The sequence below is a fragment of the Tupaia chinensis genome, unplaced genomic scaffold, assembly GCF_000334495.1.
Source record: "Tupaia chinensis unplaced genomic scaffold, TupChi_1.0 Scaffold000482_1, whole genome shotgun sequence".
Lineage (NCBI taxonomy): Eukaryota > Metazoa > Chordata > Mammalia > Scandentia > Tupaiidae > Tupaia > Tupaia belangeri.
Window position 1 is genome coordinate 160,131 of NW_006159994.1, and position 24,273 is coordinate 184,403.

General features: G+C 42.8%; 4 protein-coding genes and 1 pseudogene across 4 annotated transcripts; all 5 read left to right on the forward strand.

Annotated features, from left to right (window-relative positions):
- The first annotated feature begins 2,774 nt into the window (after positions 1–2,774).
- LOC102478347 (olfactory receptor 7G3) lies at positions 2,775–3,713 on the forward strand. Its single transcript, XM_006156169.1, has one exon. The coding sequence runs from the start codon at positions 2,775–2,777 to the stop codon at positions 3,711–3,713; it is 939 nt and encodes a 312-aa protein (XP_006156231.1).
- Positions 3,714–9,302: 5,589 nt separating this feature from the next.
- On the forward strand, positions 9,303–10,244 carry LOC102467800 (olfactory receptor 7G1). The gene has a single exon (XM_006156145.1). It carries the CDS (start codon positions 9,306–9,308, stop codon positions 10,242–10,244), a length of 939 nt encoding a protein of 312 aa, XP_006156207.1. The 5' UTR covers positions 9,303–9,305.
- Positions 10,245–17,290: 7,046 nt separating this feature from the next.
- On the forward strand, positions 17,291–18,247 carry LOC102468215 (olfactory receptor 7G2). The gene has a single exon (XM_006156146.2). The coding sequence runs from the start codon at positions 17,312–17,314 to the stop codon at positions 18,245–18,247; it is 936 nt and encodes a 311-aa protein (XP_006156208.1). The 5' UTR covers positions 17,291–17,311.
- Positions 18,248–19,176: 929 nt separating this feature from the next.
- On the forward strand, positions 19,177–19,932 carry LOC106735680 (60S ribosomal protein L24 pseudogene; annotated as a pseudogene).
- Positions 19,933–22,601: 2,669 nt separating this feature from the next.
- On the forward strand, positions 22,602–23,552 carry LOC102478783 (olfactory receptor 7G1). The gene has a single exon (XM_006156170.1). The coding sequence runs from the start codon at positions 22,617–22,619 to the stop codon at positions 23,550–23,552; it is 936 nt and encodes a 311-aa protein (XP_006156232.1). The 5' UTR covers positions 22,602–22,616.
- Positions 23,553–24,273: the final 721 nt, after the last annotated feature.

The window sequence follows — 24,273 nt, forward strand, 5'->3', positions numbered from 1 at the left end:
TCCCTTCTCCTCCATTCTCCTCTCAGGATCTTGGGCACGCATGCACATGCGCCTGGTGTGAGTTTAAGCCACCAGGTCTGGGACTTGAACCATGGTCAACTACATGGGAGTCCAGCAACATAGCCATTATGCCAACTGCTGGTCCCTATGTTTTTCTTTTTTTTTTTCTTTTTTTCTTTTTTTGGAGAGATTTTCACTGTAGGGCACGTGCGCTCGCCAGACAGACAGAGAGAGACATAGAGACAGAAAGCGAGAAATCACCCCCCAGGGGGGATGGACACGCTGCAATCCCTTCTCCTCCATTCTCCTCTCAGGATCTTGGGCACGCACGCACACGCGCCCGGCGTGTTTTAAGCCACCGGGTCCGGGACACAAACCGCGGTTGACTGCATGGGAGTCCAGCGACATAGCCATTATGCTAACTGCTGGTTCCCTATGTTTTTCTTTTTAATAAGTCTATGTGTTTTTCCTCTATGGTCTGGCTAATGTATTGGGTTAATGTGTTGGAAAAGTCATGATACATGTTTGCATAGAAAAAATACGTCATGACTTTTCTTTTTTTTTTTTTTTTTTTTTAGAGGTTTTTGTGCGCGTGCGCTCGCCAGACAGACAGAGAGACAAAAAGCGAGTAATCACCCCCCAGAGGGGATGGCCACGCCGCAATCCCTTCTCCTCCATTCTCCTCTCAGGATCTTGGGCACGCACGCACACGCGCCCGGCTTGAGTTTTAAGCCACCGGATCCGGGACGTGAACCACGGTTGACTACGTGGGAGTCCAGCGACATAGCCATTACGCTAACTGCTGGTCCCTATTTATTTATTCATTTTAAATTTGATCAGAGAGGGACAGAGTGAGAGTGAGACAGAGAGAGAGGGAAAGTGAGAAAGCAAGCCACCAGGACCAGGACTGGAACCCCGGTCGGTCATGTGGCAGTCCAACGTCCTTAACCACCACGCCACCTGCCAGCCCCATCAACTTGCATTATTTTCAGCTCTTACTCTGTCGTCTAGAGACCAGCATCTCTTCTATACCTGAGTATGAATTAGACCCTTCAAAATGTATTCTGGGATTCTCTGGTTTCCCTCATCCTTTTGACTGAAGAAGGAAATGTGGTGAGTTTGGCTTGTCAGTCTTGCCACCCTTAAAAATTCAAATTGTCCTTTTCCCGGACTGGGCTGACTTCAGGGCAGGAGGTTGAGGTCCATGAACACTCACTAACCTTTTCAGCATTTCCATTTCTCTTTTAAGACTCCAAAATGAAATATTTTGAAATGTTCTTAAATGAAATCTTCTTTAAACACCAGCATAGTTGAGACCAGGAGGTGACGTATTGGTTAAGGCACTCGACTCCCACATGGCTGACCACAGTTTGAGTCCTGGACCTGGTGGCTTGCTCTCTCTCTCTCTAGAGAGTGTGCATGCCCTGTAGCAAATTAAAGAATGATAATAATAATAAATAAAACAAAATAAACCAGCATAGCACAGTGAGCAATAAATAGCCTGTCACCTTACAGAATGAATCAGGGGTGACATTTTGTCAGATTAACTTTGGATGCCTTTAGAAAATAATAATATTGGGGCCGGCAGATGGTGTGGTATTTAAGGGCACTGGACTCCCACATAGCCAGCTGCAGTTTGAGTCCCACACCTTGCAGCTTGCTTTCTCACTTTCTCGCTCTCACTCTCACTCTGTCCCTCTCTAGGCAATTTAAAATCAATCAACCAATCAAGTTAAAATGAAATAACGACAAAAATATAATGTATTGCACGTACACATGAAATCCTCTTTATTCTTGTTTATTCCCCTCCTTGCCTTCCAAGGGACCCCCACTCTGTGGAATTTGGTGGCAATTTGCCATGCTTCATTTAATGCTATGATGACATGTGAGTGAATAACCGGGAAAAAATGAGAGTAGAGCCACATGCCCACTGATGTGCAAATGCATGTTAGAATGAAAATGAATATACAACTGCTTGGCTTGGTACTGATAAATACGGAAAACAGTGTTAAATAAATAAGAATTAAGTCAACAGATTAAAAACATTGTATGGGGTTGGCAGATGGAGGTGAAGGCACTGGATCCCATATGACTGAGTAGGTGGTTCGAGTCCCAGACCTAGTGGCTTGAAAAACCATGCCTGGTGTGTGTGTACATGCATGCCCAAAATCCCAAGAGGAGAATGGAGAGCAGTAACTGTGTTATTTATTTATTTTAAATTGTTTTTACTACATTGCACTTGCACTTGCTAGAGAGACAGAGCTACAGAGTGAGGGAAAGTGAGAAAGCACTTCCCGTAGGAGCATGGCCATGCTACAATCACTCTTCCATTCTCCTCTTGAGATTTTAAGGACACACTCCTATGCATACAGTATAATTTTGAAGCCACCTGGTCCAGGACTCGAATCACTCATTTAGCCATGTGGTAGTCAGCTGTCTTGACCACCATGCCACCAGCTGGCCCCTGGTTGTGTCTCAACAAACCTTTATTTACAAAACCAAGCAGCGGACAGGATTTGTCTCACAGAATCGGGTTTCCCAAACTGTATTCTAGAATTCAGCCTTAGTAATTTTATTCTAGAATTGTTGTTTGCTTGAAGGCACCCTAGTGGAGAGGATAATGCTTTATTTCCATTTTATTCTCTCTCTCTCTCTCTCTCTTTTCTTTCTAGGTTCTTGCTTTAGGGCACATTTGTTTGCCAGAGAGAGACAGACAGAGACAGAGTGAGGGGAAAATGAGAAGACACCCCCCTGAGGGGATGGTCATGAAGAACATGACACCAAGAAACCTTTCAGATATCACAGAATTCCTTCTTCTGGGACTGTCTGAGGATCCAGAGCTGCAGCCCGTCTTTTTTGGGCTGTTCCTATCCATGTACCTGGTCACCGTGCTGGGGAACCTGCTCATCATCCTGGCTGTCATCTCCGACTCCCACCTGCACACCCCCATGTACTTCTTCCTCTCCAACCTGTCCTTCGTAGACATCTGTTTCACCACCACCACCCTCCCCAAGATGCTGGTGAACATCCAGACACAGAGCAAGGCCATCAGTTATGCGGGCTGCCTCACCCAAATCGGCTTTGTCTTGGTTTTCGTGGGGATGGAAAACGGCATTCTGGTAATGATGGCTTATGATCGATTTGTGGCCATCTGTCACCCACTGAGGTACAATGTCATCATGAACCCCAAACTCTGTGGGCTGCTGGCTCTGCTGGTCTTCTCCATTAGCGTTCTAGACGCCCTGCTCCACACATTGATGGCACTGCGGCTGTCCTTCTGCGCAGACGTGGAAGTCCCCCACTTTTTCTGTGAACTCGCTCACGTCCTCAAGCTCGCCTGCTCTGACATCCTCGTCAATAACATCCTGGTGTATGTCGTGACCAGCCTGCTGGGTGTGCTTCCTCTCTCTGGGATCATTTTCTCTTACGTTCAGATTGTCTCCTCTGTCTTGAAAATCCCATCAGCTGGTGGGAAGTATAAAGCTTTTTCCATCTGTGGGTCTCACTTGCTAGTGGTTTCTTTGTTCTATGGGACCGGTTTTGGGGTGTACCTCAGTTCCGCATCTACCCACTCATCCAGGAGGAGCGCAATAGCGTCGGTGATGTACACTGTGGTCACCCCCATGGGGAACCCCTTTATTTACAGCCTAAGGAACAAGGACATGCTGGGAGCTTTGAAGAAACTCATGTCTAGAGCATTACCTTTGCACTGATGAGTCTCGTGCTTCGGACTGACAATGCTGAAATATACCGACGAGAAATAAATACGGAGCAATGCAGAGAGCCTCGGGCAGCTGTCTCAGTGCAAGGGTGAAGGGCGAAACATGTTGTAATCAGACCACCTGGATTGGAATTCTAACTCCGTTGTACCATAGTTACATTTTACATGGTCATGTATTCATTCATTTATCTATTTATTTTTTGCTATAAGGCACTTGTGTTTGCCAGAGAGAGACAGAGAGGTAGAGAGGGAAAGTGAGAAATCACTTCCCAGGGAGAATGGCCAGGCTACATACAATCCCTTCTCCTCCTTTCTCCTCTTGGGATTTTGGGCACACATGCACATGTGCTCGGTGTTTTTCATCCACAAGGGCTGGGACTAGAGCCACAGTCAGTCAAATGGGACCCAGCTCTCTTAACCCCAATGTCATCTGCTGACCAAGGACACATGTGGTTTTATTCAAGGCCCAGGAGATGCTCCCCATCTGAAGATCCCTGTTTAACCATATCTCGAGAGTCCCTCTTGACAAAATATGTGACATTCAGATGCTGTAGGGATTAAGATGTATAACAAAGCTCCATCTTCACCCTTGGATTTAAAAAGTACTGTATTATTCTGTATTTCTATGTCTCTTTTGTAATTTAGTATGTGTTCAAAATGAATGGGACTGATTGGTGAAGGATGACATTGTGCCAGGTTAGCTTTACACATACCCAGAAAAATTGCAGGTTTAGATAATTCATATGGAGGGGCCAGCAGGTGAAGTGGTGGTTAAGGTGTTAAACTTCCATATGGCCAATCACATGTCATGTCCCAGAACCAGTGACTTGTAAATCATGCCAGTTATGTGTGAATGCATGCCCAAAATCCCAAGAGGAGAATCGAGACATGGCATGGCAACCCTCCTGGGGGTGATTTTTTGCTTTCCCTCTTCTGTATATCTCTGTCTATCTCTGGTGAGCACACACATCCTATGACAAAAAAACTTAAAAAGAAAGAAACAAAGAAAGAAAGAAAGAAAGAAAGAAAGAAAGAAAGAAAGAAAGAAAGAAAATGTGTATGGAAGTGTTTAAGAAACAAGAAAATAAATCAACAAGCATGAAAACTTATTGAATTCTGTAAAGATGAAAAAATTTTAATGAAATACTAATGTGAAGTACTAGCATGTATTTTTTAAATAATTGATTTTTTATATTCTTTTTAAAATTTTTTATTTATTCATTCATTCATTTTAATTTGACCAGAGAGAGAGACAGAGAGAGAGGGAGAGAAAGTGGGAAAGCAAGCCACCAGGTCCAGGACTTGAACCGTGGTCGGCCACATGGGAGTGTCCAGCACCTTAACCACCATGCCACCTGCTGGTCCCCAATACTAGCATGTATTAAAAAAATGTATAAAATAGGAACAGCAGTGGCATGGTGGTTAGGATACTGGACTCTTACATGGTAGACCACAGTTTGAGTCCCAATCTGGTTGCTTTCTTTCTCACTTTCCTTCTCCTTCTCTGTCTCACTCTGGGGAGTGCATGTGTCCAGTAGCAAATTGAAAACAATAATACATAAAATAATTATAAAAAAATGACTTTGGAAGAAAAGGAAAGAAGTAAAAAGAAAAAAAGAAAAAAATGACTTTGCTATCTTGGGTATTTACCCAAAGAATAGGAAATCAGTCAGAACAACACTTGTGCCTCCATTTTTATTGCAGCATTAGTCACAGTAGCTAAGTCATGGAGCCAACTTAAGTGCCCAACAAATGATGAACGGATTAAAAAGATGCACTTATGCACAATGGAATACTCTTCAGGCGTAAAGAACATCAAGACTCTGTCATTTGCTACAAGTTAGATGGATCCAGAAGATGGAATGCTAAGGAAATAAGCCAGACCATGAAAGATAAGCACTGTGTGTCCCAAAATGTAAAGAAAAATAGATGAAAATCAAAAGAAACAACAGAAATGAATAAAAGAAAGTGATTATTTTTATTTGATAGAATTATTCATTTAATTTTGTTATTATTATTTTAATTAGTTATAGGGCACATGCGCTCAACCAGGGAGAGACAGACAGATAGAGAGAGAGGAAAAGTGAGAAAGCAAGCCACCAGGTCTGAGACTGGAACCTTGGTTGCCTATGTGAGAGTACAGTGACTTATCCACAATGCCACCTGCTGGCCCAGTAAATTTTTGTTTGTTTGTTTTTGTTTGTTTATTTGGGTTTTTTTTTGGAGAGATTTTCACTATAGGGCGCGTGCACTCGCCAGACAGACAGAGAGAGACATAGAGACAGAAAGCGAGAAATCACCCCCCAGGGGGGATGGCCACGCTGCAATCCCTTCTCCTCCATTCTCCTCTCGGGATCTTGGGCATGCACGCACACGTGCCCGGTGTGAGTTTAAGCCACTGAGTCTGAGACTCAAACCGGGGTTGACTACATGGGAGTCCAGCGACATAGCCATTACGCTAACTGCTGGTCCCAGCCCCAGTAAATTTTTAACAGGCTCATGAATGAAAGGTTATCTATTGATGAAGATACATAGGGTAATATCTCTGGCTTGATTCATATGTACTACTTCCTTGCTGGAAAAAAAAAACATGTTGTATACTGAAAAGATGCACAGTGATTAAATGTAAATGTAAAAAATATTTAAAAATTGTTAAAGTAAGAATTTATACTTTCAATAAATTATTTATAGCCATATATGGCAACTAGATTTCCACACCAAAAGTTTTTCAGATGTTTTGATACTGATTACATATAGATGCCTTTGTTTATAGCCATAAGAGAAGAGCGAAATCCAGAGAAGGGTGGCGTGCCCACCTGTGTAAGGGGTGTGACCAGGAATAAGCAGACTCAATTGGACGAATGGGAAAAGTCTACACCTGGCCAACACAGGTCAGGGAAGCTGTCTTCCTGCATTTCTCCCTTTGAGAGTTTGGTCTTTAAGGATTCGGCTCACCCTGGGATCACAGTGACAATGCATTTTCTTGGGTAATGAGCAGCTTTGGATATAGAGTCTCTAGGGATACAGAGCCTGCCACGTATCTGTGACCACCTCCTTCATCAGTCCTTCCATAGAAGAGAAGTGACACACCTGATCTCCTCCCCACAGAGGACCCTCCTCCCCTTACCAGGACCCAGGACTTCATTTCTCTGTCTAGTCCCTCTGCCCTTCCTGAGGACACAGCCTCCATACGATTCATCCAGGGATGTCGAGAATCCAAGAAGTCCCCTGTGATGCCAGCTAGGGTAATGTCCCTGAGTTAATGTTTAGAAAGGAGGACAGAGGTTTGGCTACAATGGCGTCCAGGGGAAGCTTTGAGAGGGGTCTAACTCTAGAGTTAAACCCTCCAGATACACAGAGGTCCTGTGTATTATCTTCCTCACGCCTTTTCTGTATCTTTGCATCAGCACCAATGCAATTCTTAGGTGAGCGGGTAGCGTGGAGGTTAAGGTGGCAGGATCCCACATAGCTGATTATGCCAGACCTGGCGGCTTAAACACGCCAAGTGCATGTGCATGCTTGCCGGAAATCCTGAGAAGAGAACAGAGATGAGATTGAGGTGTGGGCATCCCTCCCACCACTGGGAGAAGAGTGGTTTCTCGCTTTCCCTCTCTCTGCCTTTCTGTCTCTCTCTGGCAACTGCTCATGCCCTGGAACAAACTTGAAAATTTAAAAACAAAACAAATCCAAATGAATACAATTCTCATTTACTGATCTTGTGCTCAATTTCTACGATGGTCAGGACCGTTTTCTCTCTCCTCCTGAAGGGAAATCTGCTTCTTCTAAAACAGGATGACTGTCTTAAAATTCTTGGTCATTTACTAGCAATCTTGTGGTTGTGAAGGACAGAATGCTTGGTAAGTTCACCATATCTTCTCATTTCTAGTTTTTTGTTTTGTTTTGTTTTGTTTTTTGAGAAGTTTTTGCTATAGGGTGCATGCTCTCGCCAGACAGACAGAGAAAGACAGAGAGACAGAAAGCGAGAAATCACCCCTCAGGGAGGGATGGCCACACCACAATCCCTTCTCCTCCATTCTCCTCTTGGGATCTTGGGCACGCACGCACACGTGCCCAGCGTGAGTTTTAAACTACCGGGTTTGGGACGAGAACCGCGGTCGACTACATGGGAGTCCAGCGACATAGACATTACGCTAACTGCTGGTTCCTCATTCCTGGTTCTTAGCACACCTTTATATATCTCTGCTCCCTGGCTCTGAGATCTTTGGAGTTCCAGAGAGAATCTTAAGGTTATCTCCCTAGTCTATGTATTTCTCTTTATAAAATTACAAAATATTTTTTAGCAAGCAGAATAGTAAACATGGTGCATCTTCTTTTTTTCTCCTTAATTACTGGGAACTAGTCAGAGAGAAACAGAATGGAAGGGAGGACAAAGCACCCCAATCGAGCACGGTCAAACCATAACTCCTTCTCCTCCATTTCTTCATCCTGACAATATTTCAAGTGCGCGCGCGCACACACACACACACACACACACACACACACACACACATTCCTGGCTTGTTTTTCAAACTGCTAAGGCCAGGATTTCAACCATGGTCCACCACGTGGGGTCTGGTTCTCTTAACCATTAGAGGTCAGCCTGATGATGTAGCTTTTATAATGAGTCATCCTTGACCTCTTCCGGAATTAACCAATGTTGACCCTCTGCTATAAAAGCTTCAAGTTTTGTGATGATAACAAATTAGTATGTGTAAGTAAGAAAGCCCACCCCATTTTTTGATACCCCTCCATTAGTTTCCTTGACTTTCAAGGACAGCGATCTTGTCTGTGATCTGGTCGTGTCCTTCAAACATTTTCTTTCTTTATAAACTTATATCTTTTGAGAGAGAGAGAGAGACTCCTAACAGAGACCACTTGCTGAGATCCAGACCACGCCTCAACCTGGATCACAGGCACTCCTGTCCACATACCAGGAAGATTCAGGAAGGTCTGGCGACTCAAACCCAGGACCCTTTACACGTGGGTCCAGTTGAGCTACCATTGTGCCACTACATGTCCTCATCCCTTTTCTTTTTCTATTTTTTTTGTAGAAAGATTTTTGCTATAAGGGTGGGTGCTTGCCAGAGAGACAGAGAGAGACAGAAGGTGAGAATTTGCTCCCCTGGGGGGAATGGCCACACCACAATCCCTTCTCCTCTAGTCTCTTCTTGGGATTTTGGGTATGCACACACATCCGTCTTATGTGAGTTTCAAGCCACCAGGCCTGGGATTCAAACTGCGATCGACCGTGTGGGAGTCCAGCAGTGTAACCATAATACAATCTACTAGTCCCTCTTTTTCATTTTATAAAGATGATACAAGGTGTATGTGCTCTATGGAGAGAGAAAGGGAGAGAAAGAAGTTGAAAAAGCATCCCCCAGAGGGGATGGCTATGCCTCAATCTATTTCCTTGTTCTCTTCTCTAAATTTTCGGCACACACACATGCACACACTCAGTGTGCTTTTTCAAGTCTCTGGGCTTGGGACTCGAACTGTGTAGTCAGCCATGTGTGATCTAGACACCCTAACTGACATGCCAGCTGGTGGCCCTAACTCCTCTCTTTCCATCAGATTTGTCAGCAGCATGAATCCTGGAAACCAAACAACTGTTTCAGAATTCCTTCTTCTGGAAGTGACAGAGGATCCAAAATTGAAGCCCCTCTTCTTCAGTGTGTTCCTGATCATGTACCTGGTCACCATTCTGGGCAACCTGCTCATCATCCTATCTGTCAGCTCAGACTCCCATCTGCACACCCCCATGTACTTCCTCCTGTCCAATCTGTCCTTTACTGACATCTGCTTAAGCACCACCACGGTCCCAAAGATGCTGGTGAACATCCAGACACAGACTCAGAGCATTGCTTACATGGGCTGCCTTGTGCAAATGTGTTCCGTCCTGGTTTTTGCTAGCTTGGAAAATTTCCTTCTGGCAGTCATGGCCTTTGACCGCTATGTGGCCATCTGTCACCCCTTGAGGTACACGGTCATCATGAACATCCGTCTCTGTAGTGTGATGGTTTTTATCTCTCTGTTATTTAGTGTGGCAGATTCCCTGTTCCACAGTCTGATGGTGTTGAGACTGTCCTTCTGCACAGACCTGGAGATCCCCCTTTTCTTCTGTGACGTGGTTCAGGTCATCCAGCTCGCTTGCTCTGATAAACTCATCAACAACTTTCTTATCTATTTTGCATCGAGCGTGTTTGGTGGTGTGCCTCTGCTTGGAATCGTGTTTTCTTATACTCAAATCATTTCCTCTATTATGAGAAAGACATCCTCTAGTGAAAAGTATAAAGCTTTTGCCACCTGCGGGTCTCACCTGTCGGTGGTCTCCTTGTTCTATGGGACAGCTTTTGGGGTGTACATCAGTTCTGCAGTCACTGACTCTTCCAGGATGACAGCGGTGGCCTCAGTGATGTACACGGTGGTCACTCCCATGGCCAATTCCTTCATCTATAGCTTGAGGAACAGGGACATGAAGGAAGCCCTAAGGAAACTCGCCTGCAGGATATCTTCTCTTTTGTGAATCTGTCATCTGATTTGGGCTAAAGTTTCTTGAAAATATCAAAGAGACAGGAATCTTGGTGAACCAGAATACCTGACCATTCTGTCACCATGTTCTTCTAAAATGTCTAGTTAACATAAAGGCAAGTACTTTTTTTATTTTGAGAGACTTTTGCTATAGGTTGTGTGGATTCACCAGAGAGATAGAGACAGAGAGACAGAAAGTGAGAAATCACCCTCCGGGGGGATGGCCATGCCACAATCCCTTCTCCTCCATTCTCCTCTTGGATCTAGGGCACGCACACACTTATGCCCACATGAGTTTGAATCTTCCAATTTGGGGACTTGAACCACAGTTGGCCATGTGGGAGTCTGGCAACATAACCATTATGCCATCTGCTGGTCCCAAGCAAGTACATTTTTTTAAAAAAAAGGTTTTTGCCATAGGGCACATGTGCTTGCTGGAGAGAGACAGAAACAGTGAGAGGGAAATTGAGAAATCACTCCCTGCGGGGATGGGCATGCTGCAATCTCTTCTCCATTCTACTCTTGGAATTTTGGGCATGCATGCACACATGTCTGGTATGATTTTTCAGTCACCAGGTCAGGGTGACTGAAAATCAGTTGGTTAAACAGAACCACAGTTGGTTATGTGGAAGTCCAGCCTCTTAACCACCATGCCACCTGCTGGCCCAAGGCAAGTACATTTTAACATGGATTTGAAACCTGACTCACTCTTCGTATATCTCTGAGATGATTAAAAAATAAATTCAGTCTCTGTATTCTCTTTGCTCAGGAACCAAAGAAGCTGAACCTGATCACGTTTTTTGTGACGGTGATCTTTTTTTTTTTTTTAATAATTATTTATTTTATTTTATTGATTCATTCATTTATTTTTTAATTTGACCAGAGAAAGAAAGAGGATGAGAGTGAGAGAGAGAGGAAGTGAGAAAGCAAGCACCAGATTTAGGACTTGAACCCTGGTCAGTGGGGGAGTGCCCAGCGCCTTAACCACCACACCACCTGCTGGTCCCTGACAGTGATCTTTTGGAAAGTGTTCTTTTGGAAAAGCTGGATGGGGCAATAAGAAGATGAAATGAAGGCTATGGTTATAGCACAGCCTTGATTCAGCCTCATTCTCAAATGGTTTAAAGTTTCTGCAAGAAAGGAGGAGTGCATTTTTTAAAGAATTATTTATTTAATTTAATTCATTATTATTATTACTATTATTATTATTATTATTATTATTATTATTTCGCTATTGGGCACATGTGCTTGCCAGAGAGTGACAGAGAGAGAGAGAGAGAGAGAGAGAGAGAGAGAGCAAGCTGCCAGGTCTGGGACTTGAAGTGTAATTGGCCATGTGGGAGTCCATTACCTTAACCACCACACCACCTGCTGGTCCCAAGAAATGTATTTTGTTGAGATCCATTGAATAGCATGGCGCTATAGAGCTACACAACAATGAAGTGTGACTAAGTAATCATACAAGAAAAAATAAAACTAAAAAAAGGAAATTACATAAAAGCATGGAGAGCAACTGTGGATACTAGAGACGGTGTGGGAAGAGTATGGGTGGGGTTGGGGGGTAGAGGGAGGGAATAGAAGCAAAAGATTTAACAGACACAAAAATGAAAAATGATCTGTTGATGATAATGTGTATGGTAATATCTTTGACTGGACTAGTATACAATGTATTCATGTTGGAAAAATTCTAAAATGGAAAGCATAAATCACTGATGTAAAGATGTACAGTCATTAAATGTAAAAAAAAATAAGAAATAAGAGAAAAAAGAAATTACAATAAACATTATTATAAAAATTAAGTCCTTATGTTAGACTGTGAGAATAATTTCATCTGGAATGAATTCAAGTTATCAAATTTTGATTCTTGATTTTGTATGTTCACCACTTGAAGATTACTTTCCCCCAAGTCATTGTAATATTTGTTCTTTATATACTGGAAAATAGAAACATAATTCCATAAAAGTGTCCACATTTCATATCTGACAATACACATTTTATTTTATCTTTAAATTGCACAATTTCTTTTTTTTTCCTTTTTAAAATTTTATTCGTAGATTTTTTGAATTGCTAGGATCTTTCCTCTCTCTCTCTCCATTCATGCACTCATTATTTCTGTACTAGCAGGTTCATAGTTGCCCTCAGAAATGAACAGTGCTATCTCTTCATCTGTTCTTGGAAATTTGGGTTGACTCAATGTCTTAGCAATTGTGAATAACACTGCAGTAAACACGAAGGTCCAAGTGTTTTTCTGACTGAGTGTATTTCTATTCTTTGGGCAAAGATATATAGTAAATGTAAAAAGATAAAAAAAAAATAGGGGCCAACGGATGGTGTGGTCGTTACGGCACTGGAGTGCCACATGGCCAACTGTGATTTGAATCCCAGACATGGTGGCTTGCTTTCTCACTTTCCCCCTCTCTCTCTCTGAGCACACATGCTCTATAGCATATTAAAATATAATAATAATAAATAAAATAAAATAAATAATTTAAAAAATAAAAGAAAAACAAAATTACCAGTGCTATTGCCTTGAATTTCATCTAATGATGAATTTCTGCTGCTTAGTGATATTGAAAATGTAAAAAATGATGTAGGCACCAGCAAAACTGACTCAATTTTTGGAGGTTTGTTTTTGTTTTCAGATTTTTGCTATAGGTCACATGCACTCACCAGAAAGTCAGAAGAGACAGAGAGACAGAAAGTGAGAAATCACCACTCAGGGGGGATGGCGCTGCAATCCCCTCTCGTCTCTTCTTGGGATCTTGGGCACACATGCAGACACACCCAGCATGAATTTTTATTTTTGTTTTTTAAAGAGATTTTTGCTATAGGGTGCATGTGCTTTCTAAAGAGACAGAGAGAGACAGAAAGCGAGAAATCACCCTCCCCAGGGGAAATGGCCATGCCACAATCCCTTCTCCTCCAGTGTCCTCTTGGGATTTTGGGCATGGACACACACACACCCAGAGTGCGCTAAGCCATCAGGTCAGGACTCAAACCATGGTCTACTACATGGGGGTCCAGCAACATAACCCTTATGTCAACTGTTGGCCCCTAGGTTTTTAAAAAAATTTCTTATTGGTTTTGTGTACACACCAGAGAGTGGCAGAGAGATAGAAAATGTGAGAAAACACCCTCTAGGAAATGGTCATACCATAATCCCTTCTCCATTCTCCTCTTGGGATTTTGAACATACACACACACACATGTCTGGTTTCAAGTCACCAGGTCTGGGACTCAAATCACACAGTCGGCCATATGGGATCCAGCCACCTTAACCACAACAACACTGGCTGGCCCAAATTGAATTTTTTTTAAGAGAGAGTTTTGCTAGAGAGCTCATGTTCTCCCAGAGAGACAGAGAAAGTGAGAAAATGCCCCCTGGGGGGATGGCCATGCCACAGTCCCCTCTCTTTCATTCTTCTCTTGGGATCTTGGTGTCTGGATCTTGGGCATATGCACACACACACACACACATCCAGTGTGAGTGTTAAGCTGCCAGGTCCGGGACTTGAATCATGGCTGACCATGTGAAAGTCCAGTGACATAACAATTATGCCAATTTCTGGTCCTCGAAATTGAATTGTTTAAATATGAAAATACTAATGAAATATTAATCTGGGGTACTATCTGCTGTATTAAAAACTAGGTAAAATCAAAATGTTCTGAGATCACATTTGCACACAAATACTTTAACATGTCATTGTGTTTTTCATAACTATTAAAAATCAAAACACAGGGACTAGCAGATGGTGTAATGGTTATGTTCCTGGACTCTCACATAGTCAAACACAATTAAAGTCCTGGACCTGGCAGCTTAAAACTCACGCTGGGTGCATGTGCGTGCGTGCCCAAGGTCTCCAAAGGAGAATGGAGGAGAAGGGATTGCGGTGTGGCCATCCTCCCGGGGGATGATTTCTCACTTTCTGTCTCTCTGACTTTCCAGAGAGTACATGTGCTCTATAGCAAACATCTCTCTAAAAAAAATCAAAATTTATAATTTTAACTCATAGTCCCCCAAAGTGAAGAGTAATGTACATGTAAACTATCAAAATGAAATGATACGTTTCTGATCTGTACGCATCTGACTATTGATCTGAGACACAGTGTGACAAAAAATTATTAAGATGTTCTGTATGAAATATATATGTGTAGATAAAAGTCCAAGAGAGAAACATTCTTTGACTCTTAGAGAAGAAAACCCAAATCTTTCCTTTTGATTATATAAAGATGCCTTTGTTCTTTTTAAGAGTTATTTTACTTAATTTTATTCACCATCATTAATTACTTTTTAAATTTTGATCAGAGAAAGACGAGAGAGAGAGAGAAAGGGAAGATGAGAAAGCAAGCTATTAGGTTTGGGACTCAAAACATGGTTGGCCATGTGGGAATCTAGCACCTTAGCCATCACACAATCTGCCAGCCCCAAGATGCCTTTATTCTTATCTACGAAAAGCTGACCAAAATCCAAACAGAGAGGGATGGCATGCCCACCTGTGCAAGGGATGTGACTGGGGATAAGCAGACTCAACTGGACAAGTGTGGAACGTCTACACCTGGCCTCCGCAAATCAGGAAAGCTGTCTTCCTGCATTTCTCCCTTCTAGAGTTTGGTCTGTAAGGATTTGGATCACCCTGGGATCAGAGTGACAACTCCATGGCTAATGAGGAGCTTTGGATATTGAGTCTCTAGGGATACAAAGCCTGCCACGTACCTGTGACCACCTCAGTCATCTGTCCTTTCCCAGAAAAGAAGTGACACACCTGGGTCTCTTCCTACAGATGGTGCCTACTGCCAGGATCTGGGGCTGTATCTAGTCCCTCTGCTCTTCCTGAGGGCTGTTCTTCCGTAATGATGCACCCAGAGACATCAAGAATCATTCCACTGTGATGCCAGCCAGGTACCCTAAAATCTCCTAGTTCATATTTAGAAAGGAGGGCTGATGTTTTACTATGATTACATCCAGGGGAGGCTTTAAGAGGGGCCCATATCTGGAGATTAGCCCCCAGATACACGCGGGTCTCCTGTCTATCATCTGCTTCACATTTTTTCTCGTACCTTTGTATCTATACTAATTCCATCCTCATCTACTTGGTTTGTACAATGCCTGAATAGAAACCTGCCTCTTTTTTGGGACCAGCAGTTGGCATAATGGCTATGTCACTGGACTCCCATGTAGTTGACTGTGGTCAGAGTTCCGGACCCGGTGGCTTAAACTCACATTGGGGTGTGTGTGCATGCATGCCCAAGATCCCGAGAGGAGAATGGAGGAGAAGGGATTGTGGCGTGGCCATCCCTCCTGGGGGTTGATTTCTCGCTTTCTCTCTCTCTCTCTCTGTCTTTCTGGCGAGCACACGTGCCCTGTAACAAAAACCTCTAGCACCTCGCGCTTGAACAAAAACACCTCCTGTCAAAAAAAAAAAAAAAAAAAAAAAAAGCCTCTTTTTTTTTTTCTTTTTAAGAGATTTTTTTTTTTTAACCTTAGGATGCATTCACTTGCCTTAGAGACAAAGAGACAGAGAAAGTGATAAATCATCCCCCAAGGAGAACAGCCATGCCACGATCCATTATCCTCCATTCTTCTCCTGGAATCTTGGGCATGCACATGTGCCTTGCGAGTCTCAAGTATGGGACTCGATCTGTGGTTGGCCATCTGGGAATCCAGTGAAGTAACCCTTATACCATCTGCTGGCCCCCGTATCTGTCTCTTCTAACATAAGGTGAGCGTTTTAAAATTCTCTGCCATTTACTGGCAATCCTGTGGTTGGAAAGGGCAGCATGTTGGGTAAACTTATCTTCTCATTCCTGGTTTTCGACATGTCCTTTGTGTTTCTCTGTTCCAGGGCTCTGAGATCTCTGGGGATCCAGAGAGAATCATCAGGCTGTCTCTATAGTCTGTCTGTTTATCTTTATAAAATAACAAAATATTGGTTGTTGGAAAAGTCATGACATATTTTCCTATGCAAAAATGCATCTTGATTTTTCTGATGACCCAGTATTTTATAAATTCTGATGCTATAATGCAAAGAAAATGTATCTTTTATAATGACTGCTTGTAATCTTCCCCAGAATTAACAAATGTTGACCTGCTATATAAGCTTCAGGGTTGGTGGGTAACAAAATACAATGTCAATGAATATAGAGGGTTTAATGCTAAGTGAAGCAAGCTGGTCTATGAAAGACAGACTTTCTAGGTCCCCGCTCAATATGTACTGAATGTTGGTACTTTATGGCATAAACAGAGAGATTGAAAAATACATTATCAGAGACAGCAAGGCAGATCCCAGAGACTGTATAGAAGGGAGTGAACAATTGGGGGCATGAGAGCGGGGCTAAGAAAAAAATAAAACTCAACAGACACAAGAATGGAAAATTATTGGGTAGAGAAATAACTTTGACTTGCTTGATATACAATGCATGGATGCTTTGAGAACCCGTATAATATTCTGTAAAGACACACGAGGATTAAGTGTGACAAACCAAAGTAACAAAATAATATGAATAAAGAATGTGCTTTTTATTGTGTGAGGGCACTTCGAAAGTTCATGTTAAAGTGGAATAGAATTTTTTCTGTGAAAAATTAAATTATATAGAATTTCCACTTTTTGAAGAATTTTTGCATTCCTTTCTATTAATTTTATTTTTAATTTATTTATTTAGGTTTTTGGTATAGAATGTGTGTGTTAGCTGGAGAGAGACAGAGAGAGGGAAGGTGAGAAATCACTCCCCAACGGGGATGACCAGACACAATTCCTTTTCCTTCATTCTGTTCTTAGGATTTCAGGTATGCATGTACACACACACACACACACACACACACACACACACACAACACACACACACACACACACACATGTTCCTGGCATGATTTTCAAGCTGCTGAATCCAGGACTTGAACTGTAGTGAGCCATGTGGGAGTCCAGAGCCATGCCACCTGCTGCCCTCCCCACTTCTGTTAACTTTATTCATTTTGAAAGATGTTTTTGTCCGGTGGTGTTCCCTTGGTAGTCTGAAACACACATTTATGGATCCCCATTTTTTTTCATCAGATTAATCAACAACATGGATCCCAGAAATCAAAGTCTTTCAGAATTCCTTCTCATGGAAGTGACAGAGGATCCAGAGCTGCAGCCCTTCCTCTTCAGTGTCTTCCTGTCCATGTATCTGGTCGCTGTCCTGGGCAACCTGCTCATCATCCTGGCCGTCGGCTCAGACTCCCACCTGCACACCCCCATGTACTTCTTCCTCTCCAACCTGTCCTTCAATGACATCTGCTTGAGCACAACCACGATCCCGAAGATGCTGGCCAACATCCAGACACAGACTCGGAGCATCACTTACATGGGCTGCCTCACCCAGGTCTGCTTTGTCATGGTGTTTGCTAGTTTGGAAAGTTTCCTCCTGGCAGTCATGGCCTACGACCGCTACGTGGCCATCTGTCACCCACTGAGGTATGCGGTCCTGATGAGCCCCCGTGTCTGTGTCCTGGTGACTTTCCTGTCCCTGCTCGTTTGCCTGCTGGATGCCCTGGTCCACAGCCTGATGGTGTTGAGACTGTCCTTCTGCACAGACCTGCAAATCCCCCTGTTCTTCTGTGAAGTCGTTCAGGTCATCCAGCTCGCCTGCTCTGATACCCTCATCAATAACATCCTCATATATTCTGCAACTAGCATATTTGGTGGGATCCCACTGTCGGGAGTAATTTTCTCGTATAGTCAAATAGCCTCCTCTGTCTTAAAAATGCCATCATCTGGTGGAAAGTATAAAGCCTTTTCCACCTGTGGGTCTCACCTCTCAGTGGTTTCCTTGTTCTACGGGACAGGGTTGGGGGTGTACATCAGTTCTGCTGTTACTGACTCTTCCAGGATGACTGCCGTGGCCTCAATGATGTACACGGTGGTCACCCCCATAATGAACCCCTTCATTTACAGCCTGAGGAACAGGGACATGAAGGGGGCCTTGAGGAAACTTACTGGTAGGATAACTTCTCTTCTATGAATGTGTTGTCTACTTTGCATTGGAGTTTCAGAATGAGTCAAAACGGCCAAAATCCTGAGAGAAGAATGAGGAGAAGGGATTGTAGCATGACCATCTCCTCAGAGGACGATTTCTCACTTTCCCTCTCATTGTCTCTGCCTCTGTTTGCCAAATGCATACACCCTATGGCAAAAAGATTTTTAAAAAATTTCTAAGGACCAATGGGTAACATGTTGAGTAAGGTGGCTGGACTCCCACATGTCAAACCATGGTTCAAGTCCCAGACCTGGTGGCTTGAAACACATGGGGCACGTGCATGTGAGTGCCCAAAATTTATAATTAGATCATCTCAGTGGTTTGAGATATTATGAAATATTTGATATTGACTTTTGCAAAAGTATTTATTTCTATTGAGTTGTCAGAAAAGTCATGATGTATTTTTTCTATGCAAAAATTCATCATGACTCTTCCAACAACCCAACAGTATGAGAAAAAAACTCCATGCCTGACCTTTCCATCATCAAGTTCTTCTAATGTGACTAAAACCAAAATGGGTAAGTTTAATTGAACTTGAGGTTAAAATGACATTTTTTTTTCTTTTTTTATGTGTCTTTTTAAAAAATTATATTTAATCATTGTACATCTATATGACATACAATATGTTTTTAAAAACATACATGCATTGCATGTCCATCAAGTCAAAGATGTTACTGTACACATCATCCCCTCAAAATGACTTTGCATTCTGTGTCTGCTAAATGTTTGTTTTTTTTTTTTTTTGTATGTCCCCCGTCAATATATACTGAATGTCTGTGATCATGGCAGAAATGGAAAGATTGGAAGATATAAGCAGAAATAGCAAGTGTAAATAAAAAGAGAGTGAACAATATGGGGTAGGAAGAAAAAGCTCAGGAAAAGAAATTTCTGCCTTTTCCCTGGGAGCCGCCACCATGAAGGTCAAGCTTTGCAGTTTCAGCGTCTGCAAGATCTACCCTGCACATGGGAGGCACTATGCCCAGACTTCCGGGAAGGTTTTCCAACATCTTAATAGAAAATGTGAGTCAGCAATCCTTTCCAAGAGGAATCTTTGACAGATAAATTGTTCTGATCTCTAAAGAAGAAAACACAAAAAGGGACAGTCAAAAGAAATTCAAAAGAAAAGGATCCAGGGACCAGCAGTTAGCGTAATGGCTATGTTGCTGGACTCCCATGTAGTCGACCATGGTTCGAGTCCCAGACCCAGCGTCTTAAACTTACGCCAGGTGCGTATGTGTGCGTGCCCAAGATCCCAAGAGGAGAATGGAGGAGAAGGGATTGCGGCATGGCTATCCTTCCTGGGGGATGATTTCTTGCCTTCTGTCTCTCTGTCTCTCTCTCTTTCTGGTGAGCGCACACACCCTATAGCAAAAAAGAAAAAAAAAATAACTTTTCCAAAAAAAGAAAAGGATCTGCTGTGTAGTCAAATTCCAGAGAGTCAGCACTGGCGCATTTCTTGTTTATATCATGGTCAAGAGGAACCAAAAATATGAAGTTCGAAAGGCTCAGTGAGAACAAGCTATCATGGCTGCCAAGAAAGCAAAAAAGGCTAAGCAAGCACCTAAAGAGACAGCAATGGCTGCTGCTAAGGTTCTCCCAAAGGTAGCACTGAACAAAAGATTATAAAGCCTGTGAAGGTTTCTACTTCCACAGTTGGTGGAAAATGCTAATTTAACAGATAAGATTTTTAAATAAAGATTCAACTATATCTTAAAAAAAGAGCTTTTCTGTGTTTTCATGTTTTTCGGTCAGCTTATTCTGCTGTGTTTCTTATTATCTCTAGTGGAGCCCACATAGGGAATTAGAATTGGATAAAATTAATTGTATCATTGATGTCTTAGAGGGTTGTCTTCAATTTTGGACTCCATGCAAAATATTTTAATATGTCTTATGGGAAACTTATTCTATGGAGAACTACTTGACTTGGAGATGGAGATGTTGAGTGTAAGACAGGGCAGGCGGAAGGTATATTCACAAGATTAAGAAGTTTTCCACAGAAGTTTAAAAAAGTAGGAACATCAGGGCTTTTGTGGGTGATGAGTTAAAACAACAGAGGTCTTGGGACCAGCAGATGGTATTGCTAGACTCCTAAGTAATTGACAATGGTTCGAGTCCCAGACCGGGTGGCTTAAAACTCACAATGGGTGTGTGTGCATATGTGCCCAAAAAGCTGAGAGGAGAATGGAAGAGATGGGATAGTGGCATGGCCATCCCCTCTGGTGGGGCGCAGGGGTGATCTCTTGCTTTTTGTCTTTCTGTCTTTCTGGAGAGCACACACACCTTATAGCAAAAATCTCTGTCAAAAACAAGCAAACAAACAAAGCAACAGAAAGTTTGGATCAGCCAATGGCATTGTGGTTAAAGTAGCTTGATACCACATGGCTAACTGCCCTGTTTGAGTCCTGGCCCACCTGCCTGAAATACATGCTGGGCACGTGTGCATGCAGAGTCAAAATCCTGAAAGGAGGGAGAAATGGAGAACTGATCGTTACCATCCCTCAGAGGGTGATTTCCTCTCTCTCTCTCTCTTTCTTTCTTTCTTTCTTTCTTTCTATCTCATCTCCCTCCGGTGAGCACATGGGCCCCCTGGCAAAAAATGAAAGAAGAGAAACATAGAAACAGAGTTATCAAACTGGTGGCATGGGAGTTGGGGGACTGTATCTCACATGGCCAATACATGGTTTGAGTCCTCGACTTGGACTCCTGAAAAACATGCTGGGTGCTAAAAAAAGAATAAAATAAAGTAAAATATAAAAAAAGAGAACTAGGAAATATTAAATGGATCTCAGAAAAAAAAAACAAGCTACTGTATTTTTATACTTAACTGTTCTTAAGTATATTTTAAATAATTGATTCACTCATTCATACTCTCTATTTTCCCACTTAAGATTGATATTAGATTCCTGATATCCTTGATTAGATAGTGATGCCTCGGGTCACATCCATGTAAAGAAGGCTGGAATGCAACTAGTGAAGGGTGGTGTGTTCACCCATGCAAGGAATGAGACTGGGAGATGAGCAGACAGAGATGGGGAAAAGTGGAAGGTGTACACTGGTCACCTAAGGGCAGACGCTATCGTCCTAAATTCTTTCTTCCAAGATCGGTCTTTGAGGATTTTTAGTGCTCTGGGATTACAAGGGAAATGAAGTTCCTTGGCTAATGAGGAGCTCTGGATATTGAATCTCTGGGGGACAGAGCTCGCAATGAACTTGTGACCGTCTCACTCAGCAAGTCTTCCCCAGTGATAAGGAGCATCCGACCCTCCTCCTGTGGATGACCTTTCTTGCTCAGGAGCCTGGATTCCTCCCTCAGTCCTTCCCTTCCTGAGGAGAGAGCTTCTGTAAGATACGTTTGAAGATGTCAGGAGTCATTCCACTGTGATGCCATCAGGTAGCAGGTACTCTAGAACCCCTTTGTGAATAGCTGGAAATGTATAAGAGTTTTACTACAATTTCATCCTGGAGAATCATATGAGACCCAAATGAGCATGGTTCTCCTGTCTGTTTGTAATTGCTTTCCGCTTTTTTTTTTTTTAAACCAATTCTTAAGTACCTTTCATCTGTTAATCTAACACTCAGACTCCACGGTGCTACAATCATGTTCTTCTTGAGCAGGAGAAATAAGGTATGGCCAGCCCCCTACCCGCCACGTTCTTTCTCTATCTCTCTGGTGCACACGTGCACACTATGGTAAAAATCTTTTTTAAAAAGGAGGTAGTTTCTTTTTTTTTTTTTTTCTTTTGTACACCACAATCCTATCTCCTACTTTTCCATCTTCGATTTTGGGCATACATGCATATGTGTCCAGTGTGTTTTTCAAGCTGCCAGGTCCGGGACTTGAATGGTGGAGTTGGCTCTATGGGATCAAGCATCTTAATCACCATGCCTCCTACTGGCCTTCAGCTTCAGGTTTCAAAAAATAAAATCAAAATCAGGCTAGGCAGTGGCAGTTACGACGGCTGGATCCCACTGCACCGTTCCAGTCCTGGACCCAACGGCTTGAGAAACATGCTGGGTACCTGTGTGCACATGCCCGAAATCCAAACGGAGGAAGAGATGGAGGAGAAAGGGTTGCAGTGTGACTGTTCCTCATGGAGATGTTTTTTCCTTTTCCCTCTCAGTCTCTCTCTCTTCCTCTCTCTCCCTGTTGAGTGCACACACTCTCTGGCATTTTTTTTTTTTTTTGAGTAGCACAATAACATGCCCAGAAGGCAACATTTTTCCTTTCTCTTCATTAGTCTCCCTGGGCCCACCATGGTTTTTGCCACCAGTGGTGATTCTCCTGCTGGTGGAAAAAATGCTCATTTGATTGTTGTCCCCCCACCCCATCTTGTCCATCAGATGAATCTGCACCATGGAACACAGAAACCAAACAGGAATTTCTGAATTCTTTCTCTTGGAGATGACAGAGGATCCTGAACTGAAGTTCATTTTCTTTGGGCTGTTTCTGTCCATGTACCTGGTCACCGTCCTGGGCAACCTGCTCATCCTCCTGGCCGTCATCTCAGACTCCCACCTGCACAGCCCCATGTACTTCCTCCTCTCCAACTTGTCCTTTACTGACATCTGCTTAAGCACCACCACGATCCCAAAGATGCTGGCCAACATCCAGACCCAGACTCAGAGCATCACCTACACGGGCTGCCTCTCCCAGATCTGCCTCGTCCTGGTCTTTGCTAGTATGGAAAGTTCCCTTCTTGCGATAATGGCCTATGACCGTTTTGTGGCCATCTGTCACCCCCTGAGGTACACTGCCATCCTGAACATCCGTCTCTGTGGCGTGCTGAGTTTATCCTCCCTGTTCATAGGGATTGGAGACGCCCTGGTGCAGAGCCTGATGGTGCTACGGCTGTCCTTCTGTACCGACCAGGACATCCCCCTGTTCTTCTGTGAAGTGGTTCAGGTCATCCAGCTTGCCTGTTCTGATACCTTTGTCAATGTCATTGTGATATATTTTGCAAGTGGCATATTTGGTGCTCTTCCACTGACTGGAATCATTTTCTCTTATACTAAGATAGTCTCCTCTGTTTTGAAAGTGCCGTCAGCAGGAGGGAAATACAAAGCCTTTTCCACCTGTGGGTCCCACCTCTCAGTGGTTGCCTTGTTCTATGGGGCAGCTTTTGGGGTGTACATTAGTTCAGCCGTGACTGAATCTTCCAGAATCACTGCCGTGGCCTCACTGATGTACACCGTGGTCCCCCAGATGATGAACCCCTTTATTTATAGCCTGAGGAACAGGGACATGAAGGCAGCCTTGAGGAAACTGGTCAGTAGGACGCCTCTTCTGTGATCGTGTCATCTGACTTGGACTGGGGTGTCTAGAAGGAGTCAACCTAACAGGAATCTGAGGGCCAGCAGGTGGTGTGATGGATAAGGGTGCTGGATTCCCACATGGCCAACTATGGTTCAAGTCCTGGACCTGGTGGCTTGCTTTCTCCCTTTCCCTTTCTCTCTCTCTCTCTCTCTCGTCAAATAAAGAAAAAAATAACAATAACAAATGGAAAAAAATAAATAAATAATTCTTTTAAAAAAACCAGGAATCTGACTCACATCAAATTCTTGTCAAATCACTAGTTAATGTGATGGGTAAGTGTATTTTTATTGCAGTTGAAATCTGACCTGCCTTTTTAACAATATTTTTTATTTATTTATTATCATAATCTTTATATTACGTTGACTCACATATAACTTTAGTGTATCACATTTGTTTTGCGTATCAGTCAAGACAAAGACATTACTTTCCACACCATCATCATCAAATAGCTTTGCATCATTTTTTTCCAGATTATTATCATTATTTTTTAAACATTCAATCAATCTATATAATTTTGATTCTAAAAAGAATTTACCCAACATGAAATACTTCTCAGACCAGTCTAGTTGAGAATGCTATCCATGTTACCATCAATGGGTAATAAACCATTTCTGTGTCCCACTAATGTCATGCCTCTCTATCTGTTCTCTTGCTAACCTTCTCTGTACTCTTCCTTTCTCCCGCCCCGTTCCACACT

What these genes read in the sequence shown, in the direction of transcription:
- LOC102478347 (XM_006156169.1), top strand. Translation starts at nt 2,775, where the DNA reads ATGACACCAAGAAACCTTTCAGATATCACAGAATTCCTTCTTCTGGGA.
- LOC102478783 (XM_006156170.1), top strand. Translation starts at nt 22,617, where the DNA reads ATGGAACACAGAAACCAAACAGGAATTTCTGAATTCTTTCTCTTGGAG.
- LOC102467800 (XM_006156145.1), top strand. Translation starts at nt 9,306, where the DNA reads ATGAATCCTGGAAACCAAACAACTGTTTCAGAATTCCTTCTTCTGGAA.
- LOC102468215 (XM_006156146.2), top strand. Translation starts at nt 17,312, where the DNA reads ATGGATCCCAGAAATCAAAGTCTTTCAGAATTCCTTCTCATGGAAGTG.